The sequence below is a fragment of the Labrus mixtus genome, chromosome 7 (genome assembly GCF_963584025.1).
Source record: "Labrus mixtus chromosome 7, fLabMix1.1, whole genome shotgun sequence".
NCBI lineage: Eukaryota > Metazoa > Chordata > Actinopteri > Labriformes > Labridae > Labrus > Labrus mixtus.
The window spans coordinates 2,126,091-2,140,000 of NC_083618.1; the positions used below are offsets into that span (position 1 = coordinate 2,126,091).

Genomic DNA, 13,910 nt, shown 5'->3' on the forward strand with positions numbered 1-13,910 from the left:
AGATGGCATAGATTCATGGCGCATAAAAAGTCAGTGACAGAGTTAGATTACGATAGTAGGGACACGTAGAAGAACGGACTGCCAGACTCATGTAAAAAGTCGTTTAACTGAGTTTACTTAGTTGAAAAACTCCACACGGAGCTGATCAGACTGCAGTGCGCAACGCTGAAGGATCAATTCAAGTCTGTTGGTTTGGAAACATGTTATCATTTTATAATGCCTAACACTAAAATACCTGAAGATGACTTCGGTCTTTGTATCAAAGACTGTGTGTTTGTGACAACTTATTCATGTGAGCAGGTTTAATTTGTAATGAACCTTAACGAGTGCAAACTGCGCTGTGGCCTGACACACACACATCTAAAGTCTCTCTCTCTCTCTCTCTCTCTCTCTCTCTCTCTCTCTCTAATGCACTGATCCCAGGGCAGGTAGAATAACCTGAGTCAAAGTTTCTATAACCTTTAACAGCAATATTTAAATATAATAATCTCAAACAAAACATAATTATTGATACTTTCTTCTGTAATGTGGTACATTTAAATATTTCCATGTGCCAACATGCAGTTTGCAATGACAGTTAACCCCTCTGCTTAATGTTAATGTTAAAGTTTTCTATACAATCATACATTAGCCTATATATCCATGTGTTATAGTGATGTTGGCAAAATTAGTCCGGCCCACTTGAGGTCTCATTTGAACAAATTCGGCCCCCGACCCAATAGAACTCTGACATCCCTGATTTAAACACATATTTCTCCTGAACTGATATATAATGAATTTAACACTTCAGAACAAAGTTTTCTTCGTAGAAACAGAATGTGCCGTCATTAAGAAGCAAAGAGGCCATTTCAGGCTTTTGTTTTAAAACATGCAGGAAGTCATTGCCACTCACCCTCCCTTGATGTAATCTAAAAACGTGAACTCTGACTCCACTGAGAACGAGAGCAGGGTCACCTGCAATTAAAGACAAGGAGAAACATTCCATTAAACATGGTGGTAATGATGTTTTGTCCGTAAACTCAAAAAACCCTCCACATCACGACTTGTTTTCAGCTCTCGACAATCACTCTGGTCAAAGACGTGAGCAGTCTGGTCTGCGATGATTGACTCATTTACATGGCCAGAGGAATAGTCTGACGAGAGGACGGGATGCATTTGTATGCATTACCTGCACATACCCACACTGCGGGGTAAGCTGTGTGAAAATCGGTGTCTGAATTGGTCACTGGTGTTGCCCACTCTCATCTCTCAGATGTGACTTTCTTCAGAGTTTCTAACTTCATCTTTCATTTTGTTCCATTTCCATATTTACCTGACATCAAAAGTATAAATCCTATACAATGAACCACAGTACCATGTACTATACTTAATTATGCACAGTGTTTGCGCACAGATTGGCATCTTTTTCCAAGGCATCAACACTTGCACGATAATTCATGAAGGAATCCAGTAATAGAAGAGAAATAGGTGTGGAGCAGAAAAGAGGCACAACGCCAAGCTTGGTTTGCTGCTGTAGATTTACTCACTGTTCCAGAGTTGACATATTTCTTCTTCTTCATTTTCTTCTTCGTATTAATCACCTAAAAAATAAACAAAAATACATGTGATGAATGGGCCTATTTTGGCCATACAGTTTATCCCAAACTGCCTGCAGGAGTTAATATTTTAGCATTATATTAATACAAAATAAAAAGGTACACATACACAAATGACATATTTGTATGGTGAAGTAATACCCAATTTTTTTTCTCTTGGAATGGTTACAAAATATGACAATGATCTACTATAAATTTAAATAAAGCAACTCTGTGTAAACCCATTTTAAAATAATTGCAACCAAATGTCTTAAGAAATCTTCTCTTCTGCCAAGAACGGCAACATAAACTCTGGCACAACAAGTCAACCGTTTATGCATCCAAGCAAAACACTGCATAAGTAGCAAATAATTATAATGCTGCCTGTTATGTCTGCTGGATTTCGCAGGCAATTATGTATTTTTCATTTCCATTACTTTTCCCAACTCCTTTTAAATGTCTCTCCCCAGAATTCAAGCTCAGTAGGCAAGGAAATGACCTAAGAGTGTCTTTTAGAATGAAATCACTGCTTTGACTACATGTATTGTCCGTTCTAATTGGATACAGCAAATGTAATGAATGCGTCTATGTGGGTGGCAAGAATAGATATACATGTAATCACATAAGGTTTGTGGGCAGGTTGAACAACTTGTTTGTCTTTATGACTGATAGTGGTGAGAAGGTGTTTGTGTTTGTATAAAGTAACAGGTGGGCATCAGGGGAAAACGTAGCTCGTGTAAGACTTATACAGTAGTTAATATATAACTTCATCTTAGTATGTCATACACATCAATCATGCTTTCACAGGACACAATATTGGAAATTTAAATACAAAGTCAGAGTTTTCAGAATTGACGGGTGAGACAGGCTTAATCGGAAAGACCTACATTTACTTTGCTAATACCAGCGCCGGAACAAAGAGAGAAACGTCAATCCGGTGACCAAAGACGTCTCAGCTCATTACCTCGTTTCTCTATGGCTGCTAGGCATGAAAGTGGCAGCCCCCTCATTTAACATGAAGGGATGGCAATTTGTCTGACACACTGAACAATCTGCTGATGCAAAAGTGAAAGCGCCTTTCAGTCCCACTGGGAGGTAGAGAGGAATCAAGAGTCGTGTATTATGAAGCCGACATCCAAACGACAGGTATTTGTCCTTCAGCTGAAGGCCACCAAACCACATGAAGCATGAAGGTATTGACATGTCCTACTTTAAGGTAAGACTTTTTTTTAAAACATCCGTCCTACTGAATTAACACAATGAATTAGCTTCTGTACAAACAAGAGGAGTGACTTCATTCTAAAAGACACTCTTAGGTCATTTCCAGTCTTTGCCTATATTGAGCTTGAATTCTGGGGAGAGACATTTAAATGAGTTGTGTTTGTAATTTGCATACAGAGCTGTATTGTATGCTATTAAGAGACACAGTAAGCTATCCCTTGAGAAGTATTGAGAAATAGCTATGATCATTCTAAATCCCTGGGTTGTTCTCCTATTAATCCTGTTGTATTTCACGCTGCTGCTAATAGCTTCGTTTCTATGTGTGTCAGCATCCAGGTGATTATTGTGGAATAATAAATCTAGAACTTTGAAAAAGAAGACCATATAAAGTAGAAGGAATATAAAATTGGATTTATAACTGCTTGGGGAAGGTGGGTGAAACATGCCCAAAAGCTATTCCATACAAATGCCCTTAAAAGCAATGAATAAAGACTGTATAGATTCACTTTATTTATTTATTTATTTTTCAACTCTTTCGTGCAGGAGTAGAAGATGGAAAACAGTGCAATGATGATATAGGAGATGGAAATGTCACTCCTGTCAGAAATGGAAACCAAGATCTTTCGATGTAGAGGGATCCAGATCTCGGGAGTCGACTGACACATTCAAAACATTGGAATTACCCACCTCGTATACATTGAACTGGCTTTGCCCTCGAGCTAGCTCTCGGTAGCTGGTTGTGAAATCCCCAATGAAGTCGTGGCTGGGAGACAGAATAAAAATGAGAGCAACACCGAAGTAAAAAAACTAAAATACATCAGACACAAATATCAGGCCAACATAGCGTATGCTTCCATTTCTATTTTATTTAATAGAAGTTGGGTAGTTCTTGAAATAGATATTGAATTGCAGGTGTATGCTTAATCAATGCAGTACCAGTAGTGTCATGTCTCACAGTCATTCTCACCTGCCGTCCCTGTCCCAATCATACACCTCCACCTTGATTGTTCTGGAAATCAAATCAGAAGACCACACAGTTAGGGTTCAAGTAGTATGATAGTCGGCTAACAGTTGTACCCAGAGGCGCTGCTTGTCAACAGGCAAGGCAGGCAACTGCTTGGGGCCCCAGGCCAGTAGGGGACCCCCCAACGGCTGACAAACTTTAAACCAAAGCATTGCTTCAAAATGCGCAAATTTTGCAACAACAGTAAGAAACCTGCCTAACCGGGCCCCATCTGACAGCACTCGCTCTCAATGCCCTGCTAAGCGTCGCAGCATTATTCCTGTGAACAACCAACATTTCTCAATGAAGGAAAATTAAGAGGAGTTATCCTTCTGGGGGTGGGGAAAAAGGAAAATAATAAACACTGGTTGTAGGGGCCCCCAATGAGTTTTTGCCTAGGGCCCCAACAGAACCTAGAATCGCCCCTTCTTATACCACCTGGTCTTCTCAGTGGGAGTATGTGTATTTTCCCTCTGCCTTTCAGGATTCAAACAGCGTCTCACATGAGGTCACCCCTCTTGAAGCAAACAAACAACACAAACAGTGTCTCCTTTACTTGTGTGAGATTGTTATTATGCACCTTGTTTTTTCAAGTTTGACCTTTTATTTCTTTTACTTAATGTTTATTTGTAAAGTGTGAAGCGAGTACACCTACATGCCACACACTACTGCATCTTTGAGAGAGCAGCAGACAAGGAAACATTGGGTAGAGGGAATATAGGACCAAGGGATCATAGAGCTAAAAGGACACAATGCTGAGGAGGCAAAGGTAACTAAGGGAGCATAGTGCAGAACCAGCATAGGGCACAGGAAAAATTTACCAATTGAACATGATGGCCAGACAGAATATGATCCACTTTTCAGACGAACAATGACTGACACTGCTGGGTTAAAGCTTTATATTAACTGTATTGTTAAGAGTTGTTTTAACTCAATAGAACTCAATTGAACTGCTTTGAGTAGCAAAGCCTGGTTGTTATTTGAGATCTTGCACTCTATTCAAAGCAGAAAATATACAACGTACTTCCAAGCTGTCTTGTTATTCTGGTCTCTTTATGATTCCTGAGGCACTTTAAAGCACCCCTCTTGACTTTTCTTTAAGAAAGTTTTTTTCAGACCACAGTGTGTGTATCCTTGAAGTCTACAAACATTTTAGTGCATTTCCTTCCCATTTGGTGAGTAGAGCTCAAATTTTGAATTTTGAATCTTAATTTCAACTCAATGTTGTCTCTTGTACACTTGCCTTCCTTCGACCACTTACATTTGTTGCCACTTTACTGACACAATTTGTCTATTAGATTTATAATGAGGACCCTATGGCTGCACGGAAACATGACTGTCTTCTTGCTTGCATTTTTGCACAAGTCCTCATCCTCTTAACTCTCTCTCTCTCCTCTCTAAAAAAAATATTGAGTGATAGAGCTACCAGTTATTAAAATTTCCACAAGGTACACAAGGTTGCTGTCCTTAGAGAAAGAAATTAATGGAGGATATTTCCATTCTTGGAGCGTCTATTCAACATGTGAGACCAGAGCATAAAGGGTATATAGTTCAAGTGCTGTCATTTCATCTCTCCACCACGTCATCAATGATGCTTTTGTCACTTATAAGGTGATAACAGGTGTTATCCTCTTACATGCCAACTCTTAAAACCCTGGATGTGAATCAGGCTCATCATCATTATTGATTGGTTTTGAGGATGCTTATTCAATTAAATCTTTCAGAGTGTTTTTCAGTTTGGTGCGTTTATGACAAAGTGGATATGTTCAAAACAGGAAATCTCAAAAGAACCTTTGCTATTTTTAAACATCTGCACCTATATTCGTTGATGTCATTAAAAAATGAAGTGTTTAATGTGTTTGGAAATGGGCTAAACTTTAAGGGACCTCGAATGAAATCAACATGGATTGTCAGTATGGCCCCTGAAAAACTTTTGTATGAACTGCATTTGAGTTAACTTTAAAATGTGTAAAAGATCCCACATAAAAACAGTCTGATGACATTTTACAAAAAACCCAGCAGAAGCATGTCCCTGCAGAGTGAAGAAAAAAAACACACAACTTTTTCGGCACCCTATTCTCGATTCACATTGATCTCATCCCCATGGCTCCCCTCTCCTCCCTCTCTCCCCCACTTCATCTTACATGAGAACTGACACCAGCCCAGATCTAAAGAAAAAAAGAAGCAAGCTGCACATCAGAGACTTTCTCCTGTCACTGAGGGATTGAAAGATCCCTGAAATAAGCCCAACTTCCTCCATGCCACCTGGCCCTGTCGCTCTGTGATGACAGTTTGTTCTTTCCAGGTTATTTTCAAGGCTGTGGGGTAGAGTAAACGTGCTTTTTACCCAGGTGGTAAAAACATGATGCATCTTTTTTCCAGCATTGGATAACAGAAGGGTAAATGTAGAAGTTAGAAAGAAAAACAGACACAGAGTTAAAAAGACAGATCCCCTCCCTGATCTGTCTTTACGTAGAGCTTAATGGAAGCTATATGCTATACCACTCAAATGAAAGTACCAGGAACTGCAGTCACTGGCTTAAGCATTTTTAATCTTAAATTACAGCTGCATCAAAAGGCTCACATACTTAGATCCTTGAGGGGCTCCTTGAGCTCACATAACAAAAGACACTCCAAAACTAATCAGCCACAGATATCTCCTGCTACTATTCTAAGGTGTTTTTAATGAACATGACTCATCTTTAATAATGGAGGTGCATATAATTGAGAAGAAAAAGGAGATCTGACACAACTATTCTTAAGCTGTAATTAGTCTGTGATCCCCATGTGAAGGATGGAAATAGACTGTTTGAGTCATCTGGGCAATCGTGTGAGTGACAGAGATTTTTTCAATCATTATCAGCAGCATAAGATATATACGGTATATACACCTGGGTGTTCTGAGAGTGTGATGGATGTATGCAGGAAGATGGGACAGAATTTAAATTTCCTCACACCTCAGTTGTTGAGCAGACTTGCACAACTACTTCGAAGCACCTTCCATTTCCCTCCTCTCCACACTCCTTCATCCTCTTCTCCTTCACTGACCCGTCTAGAAACAGGCTCTTTGACACATAGAATTTCTGTTTCTCCTGCTTCAAGTACTCTTGTCTTTGCTTCCTGTTATCTGTTATTTTCCCCTCCTTAATTCCTCCTTCTGTCTTCCTCTCCTCTCCTTTACCCCCCCCCCCCCCCTTCCTTTGTCTCTTCAAATCACGTGAAGGACAGTGTGAGTCTAATCAGAAGGCCCCACTATCACCAGTCAAGTTTGAGTCTCTGTGTTTTCATCCTTGTCTGTGTGTTTTCAAGATATTTAAAAGGTTACCAACTGGTTTGACTAAGATGTAGTAGACAGACAAACAGTCTTGTGAAATAACAAGCAACACTTTCCCTTCCGTTGATTGTGTGTTGGGCTAAGCATTGTTATGAATCTGAACAAATAAATTATGCATTTTCTCTATTTACACAAGTTTATACCCATCACGTGGTCTATAAAGGACCTGCATATATTTATTGTAACCATACAATCCAAGACCATTTGCCTTCTCTTGTTTTCAACTTCTTAGGCTATTTTTTCTAAAACGGTTTGGGGGAAATTTAACCTGCAAGATAACAAGATTTATGTGCATAAAATCAAAGAATTGTGCAGACAGTGTACATCAAATTCTGCGACCCCGCCACCAAAAATCAACAACTGTGCATGCAAGCGTATACATCATTTCATAATTTTTCTGTGAATTGGAGACCTTCTAACCTTGCTTTAGTTCTTATGGAGGAGCAAAGGAAGAAGTTCAGCTAACAGGTTTAACAGCACAAAAGTCTATCTAGTCGAGACAAAAATGCTTTTGTGCTTATTCAATTTTATCACAATACTTGGATGCCAATTTGATTCATATTGTGATTCTGAAGTAATGCAATACAACAAGTATTGTGATTCGATACGTTTGATTATTGTGTTTCCTTTATGGAAACAAAAATGAAACTAATAGTTAAGAAAGCAGAATAGCATTAGTTATATTTTCAAAAACAATACAAATCACGTGTCAGTCAGTAGGCCTAAGTCTTTGCTTTTTTAATCATCTATCAAACACTCATTTGCAACTCATTTGTTATCTTTGTTTCCTTGGTCAACCAGCCCCATCCAATCTAGTATATGATTTGTTGCCTGGAGCAGCGACATTCAGCACCTTACTGAACAGAACGGACTGAGATGTTTCAGTATTAGCTCCTAAACACAAACACGCTGAAAAGAGACGCTGAGTGACACACTGTTGATTTCCCTCTCTTGTCATTGGGAACAGCTCTGCAAAAAAAAAAAAAACAGATTTGTGAAGAATGCGAGCTAACAGCAGCTAACGCTAGCGGACTAAAGCTAGTGGATGGGCTATCGCTAGCAGGATAACATTGATTAATGATCACCAGCAGCCCTCTGCTACAAGCACATTCACTAACCTGAAGCAAATAGGCTACCTATGGTTCACTGGATCCAAACACTAAGATCCACTTTTATAGGATGGCGTCTGATGTTTAGAAGTCTTTCCTTAAAATAACTGAAACTTAATTCTGTATGCTAATGAGCTAATTAGCTCGCTATCCTACTTAAACACAGAGGTGAGACACTTGTATGAAACTGATCACACAAACATGCCAACAACTCCCCACTTGATATCTTCTGCTAAGCTAATTTCCCTATTAATTAATGTTAATTCATGAGCTGGTGCAACAATTTTTTTTATTGTCCAATAAAGAAATCCAGATTCTTTAGTGAATGGATTTCTTACCCACCCCTTCTATCTGAGGAGGAGTTAGAAGTTGACTAAACACAAGACTTTCTTTAGAGTGGTGTTGATGTTCTGTGACTTATTTGACCTTACTTGGATAAGGGACTCAACATACAATGTGTTATTGGACACAAGTCACACAAGTTAGCCAACCTTTGTATGTAACTGGACTAGCCTTGTGTTACTTACGTTAACTCTGACTGTTTCATAATGATAACCTCTTTTGTCAGTCACTTCATTGCAACGGCCCCCCCGCCCCCTCTTGAAGGTCAAGTTAATAATAAAAAAATATATTAGATTTTTTTTTTTTTTTTTTTGGGGCTTTTTGTGCCTTTATTGTAGAGATAAAGTGGATAGAGTCGGTAATCAGGGAAATAATTCATTTAAGGATACCTTTCTGATAGAACAGGACGGCATGAACACCAAGATTCCTTCAAGTGTTTGTGTCGGCGTCCGTCTGCCTGCACCCCCCCTTTGGGGAAACAGTGATTGCAATTGACCTATTCTGTTGTTGAACATGTGTTTATATGAGCACGTGTTAATGGACCCATGCCTTTTCAACAACCCTTTACACCAAGACCAGATAAAGCAGCTCGGTTTCATAATCGTCCTAGTGCTTGTTGACAAAGGATACTTGACGGTCACAAGGGGATGTTAAGCTATTCCATCTACTAAATAAACTAGCTTAGAAAGATATAAAGGTTTGATTTAAAGGAAATAAATAGACACAAGTTTTTGTAGTTCACTGTTTCCCACATATACTGCAAGTATAATGAATACTAAAAGAGTAAAAAGCTTATCTTACATCTAAAACCAAAGTAAATGGCACTGCATACCAGAAGAGGTGAAAAAAAGAGCCGGCACTATTTCTCAGATGCTGCGTGCTTATTAGTCTGGTTTTAAAAAAAAGAAAGTAATGGAGTCGAATGGAAGCATATGTTGTCTCTTTTAGCACAGACATGGCGTATTCCTCCCTTTGGTCCTTTAGAGGTGTCAGTTAGGAGAGCGGAGTGCTCCCTTTGGAAATGCCCTTTGCTGAACTCACTACAACTTCTCTTTTTGCCCTGTGGTGCATCTAACGAGAGAAACATGTCCAAACTAAAGCACTGATCTAATTAAAGCAAAGTATATCAGCAGTAGGTCATCCACTGACACACTTGAGCAAACTCGCACTCTTAACAGCTAGAGGTGCTTGAATGCCCTCTCCAACATCTGCTGGACTGGAGAGAGAGTAAGTGCCAGTACAGATCACAGCCTCTTCTCCCAGATACAATACAAGTAAACATAGCAGTGGTCCTCATACAACCCTCTTCTTCTTCCTGGTTAATATTAATGAATACAAATGTCCATCATTAGGACCATTTTCAAAATCAATACTTGATTTGCTTGATAGCTTAAAGTGGTCTTAATACAGCCTGTTTACAACTGAAATGGCTCAATTATTTAATACACTTTCCATAGCAAGCAAGGCATTGGTGGATTTTCTATGAATTTAATACAACGTGCAATGAAAGACAGCTAATGGTTGTTGATGGATCATTAAAAAATGCAATGGTTGTGTTTTAAAGATCTACAATGTGCTAGCCATCTAAGTCCTCATATAATACATAATTTATTACCGTAAAAAAAAAATTTACTCAAGGGCACCTCGGCAGTGCTCAGGAAGTGGATTGGCACTTCTCCAGCTACGTTACATGTCAGAGTTACATATTGCTCCTTTAATCCCAGCCCCCATGCAACATGTTACATACTGTATGTTTGAGTCCAATAGAGACAACATTTGGTTTCAGCCTTGATTCTCTCAGAGTCCCGCAGTGGACCAAAAAAAAGAAAAAAAAGAATTATTTATTGGCTGTTTTCTGCCAAATGCCTCAAAACACTGATAGTTTCCTCTAGTTCATGAATATAAATAGTAATGAAACTGTTTAAAATCAGCGTCTGGTCTTTTGATAGAAGCTTGGATGATTATTTAAATTTCAAAGGTTCAAAGAGTTATTTCTAAGGGGGTCTAAAGAAGTATATCATTTAAACATAGACCTTGCCACTTCCTGCTCATAGAAATACAAACACGCAGAACAAGTTAAGACAGACACTCAAAGTTTATCCTTCGCCCACACACAGAAATATAACCTGTTTATTTCCGCGTCGTGGGGATATTTTGAGAGGTGCTGTATTTCAGGCTGTTTTGGCTTGTCACATTAAATCATACTCTAAGTGTGGGTGTTTGTGATTGTGTGCATGTTAAGATTGAGTAGGATCCATTTAAGAAGCTCAGCCCTGTCCCTCATGTACGGTCAGGTCCTACAGGGTCCTTTATTTAGCTCCTATGTGATCAGCTGACTCAAACAAGTGCACCTAAAACAGTTTCAAAGTATCTTATCATTTTAGAAACAATCCCCCACATCCACGGGGTTAGATTCTCAGTAATAAGTGTTAATTTGTATTCAAAGAAAATCTTGACAGACACCTTTGAAAGAGAGACTGGAAAGAAACAACATGTCACATGAAATACAACAAAATGTCTCCCAACAAAAACAATCCGTCTGTCAGTCCTTTTTCATCTCCCCTCATTCCTTTTAAATTTGAGGAAGGCAGATAAGGTGGCGCTCAAAGGATATCATATCACCTTTGACACAAATTGTATACATCAATCATCCCAATGGGACATAATTGATTTTAACAGGGAGAATCCACTGAGACCGGCCTCTTTTCCAGGGTAATAAAAGATGGATAAGATACAGTACAGTAATCTACCGTAATCAGTACTGTCATCCAGAGTTTTCTAGAGGTAATATTTGAAGCCCAAGTTATGATACATGTAAATAAATTATAAATGATGGGGACACAAGATCCTTTAAATGTGTTTAAATCAAAAGCAATGCAATCATTCAATATGTCTTTTACTCTGCAGAAATAACAGCATCATGGTGCAGATTTGTAAAAAGTAAGAAGTCATGCTTTCTCAGGTCCGTCTGGAACGGGACAACAGAAAACTTAAAATGCCTGTTTTTCATGGAGATCAGATTCTGATACTTCCCAGGAAGCCAGGGAAACCTAAACACTTCCTAGAATTGCAGCCCCCTCCGTAAATATGTGACTTGCCATTGAGGTTTTATGTAATTTCTTTTGCACAACCCAATTTTGCATTGGGTTTTAACACAACTGTATTTGAGCCTTAACATTTTATACTAAGACCTTCTTACTAGTACCACCAAGCGTATGATATGCGGCTACCCAAGACAAGTTTGGCTTTGGTCATTTGTTTAAAAGTAAGGCTGACCTTATATATCTGAGATAAGAGAGGCTCATTGTATCAGTGTCTGCAGGCTTTCTAGCAAAGATCAATACTGGAGGATTTTCTGAACATACAGACACAGAAATAACAGTAGAAAGAATGGTGAGCAAAACAATGCACCATGTTAAACTGGTATTGATTCCTGCTGGTTAAACACTCAGACACTCAGGGTGCTGAAAGGCTATCATCAGTGCACAGTTTGTAAGTCGGAGAGATTCTGATGAGAGCCATTAAGGCAGTCGATAGATTGAAAATCTGAAATCGATTAAGGAAGTGGATGTCAATGGAGCCATCATTACTGACTATTAAAGGTGTGTACATGCAAATATTCCTTCAGAATGTGTGTAATGATGTAGAAATAATGTGAATTAATGGAGCTAAGTGTAGCAGTGAGAGGATAACACAGCAGCTGTAGGAGTCAGGAAGCGAAAACAGGGTGAGGCTTGCTCCTACCTGTCGTAGTCTCCGTTGCAGAGCGCTCGTACTGGGATAGTGAAAGGCTGCCACACTGGATTTAATGTGTTCTTCACCACCTCTGTTTTATGGCAGATAGTAAACCTAGAAGAGGAGGGGAGGGAGGATAGTTAGAGAAAGGTATGTCCAAAAAGAAAAAGATGAATTATTTGCTAAATACAAAGCTAATCGAGAGCTAATGTGCAAAAAAAGGGGGGAAACAAGCTAAACATAAGAGATGGATGTATAAAGACAGTATCATCCCACATTGGCATGAGAGATGCGTTAAATAGGAGTGTGTGGAGATTTGTACACTGCCAGCTATATTGCATTAAAGTCCAGAGAGAATAATTTAATATTTCAGTCTTGCTTTTAACTCTTTCCCCGTGACCACAAGTGTGACATTGATATGCAAATTGCTCTGAAATCTGAAATGTTTCGCTGTGCTGAGCCACATAAATTCCACTCAAATACCCCCCGAACATCCTCCAAAAAGCAACAATGTGTTATCACATTTTCCATTTTTTTTCCCCACCTAAAGCCTTGGATTACTTGTGCTCCACTAAGTGCCTCAAGGCTTTTTTGAAACGTGGTGAATCTTTTAGCCACACAGGCCCCCTAATTTGTATCCCCCCCTCTGGCACCCACAACAGATAGTCCTTGCAAATCTGTGGGGATCCGTTTCCCACCCTGTTATGTATATGAAAGAAAAAAATCCTGAGAAAAGCTAAAGAAGAGCCTAATGAAGCACTTGCCAAAGCTTCTCCAGCTACATGGGGCTGACAGTGCCACGACTGCTCAGCCCCCTCAGGGAGGATCAAGAGCACTCTGAGTGGAAAGCACATGAGGAGATGTGGTGGTGTGTGTGTATCTGTGTGTGAACTGGCTCCAAAAACAAGTGCTTTTTTATTGTTGGAAATGTAGATATGTTTTTTTGTTCTTGCTTTTTACACATTTCAGTAATTGCCTCTCTTTCATATTTGTTCTCCTGGAGTCATTTCTGTAAGGCAGAGTCATGGGAGTTGTAGTTGATCCGTGAACAGGATAATGCTGCTGTGTGCAGCCGTTTAAAAGCAGTGTATGCGGCAGTAACCTCTGCAGCTCTCCTCCTATACACTAACCCCCCCCCCCCCCCTCTACCACACTGTATCTCCTCTAGTGTTACTTCTCTTTGCCTCTTTTTTCTTTCCCAGATGATTTCCTGAGAATGATCTATTATGCTGCTGTAATCTCTCTGCTATTACATTTAAAAAATAATTTCTCTTTTGTCCCCAAAAAAATGATTTCCAGGCTCTCTAGGGGCTATTTTATCCAATTGTTTTTAAAGGCAACCTAATGTGTGACAGTGTTTTCTTGCCATGGACTTCAATAGCACAATATGTTAACTATCTTAGAACAATACTAGTCTGAGCCATAGATACTGCAATGCATCATTCTACAAAATAATGACTTACACCCCCTCCCCCCACCACCACCACCACACCCAACCCCAAAACCAGGAGATTCAGGGAAAATGATCACATGAGGAAACACAAACCGCAGTGTGTTGCTAGAAGTTGTTTAAAGCTAGCAAAATATGAGCA

The 13,910-nt window shown here is 39.3% G+C and overlaps 1 protein-coding gene across 2 annotated transcripts in view; it reads right to left on the reverse strand.

The window, feature by feature from the left end:
• The window catches only part of cpne5b (copine Vb), a 138,826-nt gene that overhangs the window by 21,488 nt on the left and 103,428 nt on the right, over window positions 1-13,910 (reverse strand). For both annotated transcript variants that reach the window (XM_061042039.1, XM_061042038.1), the window contains exons 9-13: window positions 12,328-12,432; window positions 3,763-3,804; window positions 3,483-3,558; window positions 1,527-1,580; window positions 893-954 (exon numbers count right to left, since the gene is read on the reverse strand). In XM_061042039.1, the coding sequence (XP_060898022.1) occupies window positions 893-954; window positions 1,527-1,580; window positions 3,483-3,558; window positions 3,763-3,804; window positions 12,328-12,432 (339 nt within the window). The remainder of the gene's footprint in view (window positions 1-892; window positions 955-1,526; window positions 1,581-3,482; window positions 3,559-3,762; window positions 3,805-12,327; window positions 12,433-13,910) is intronic.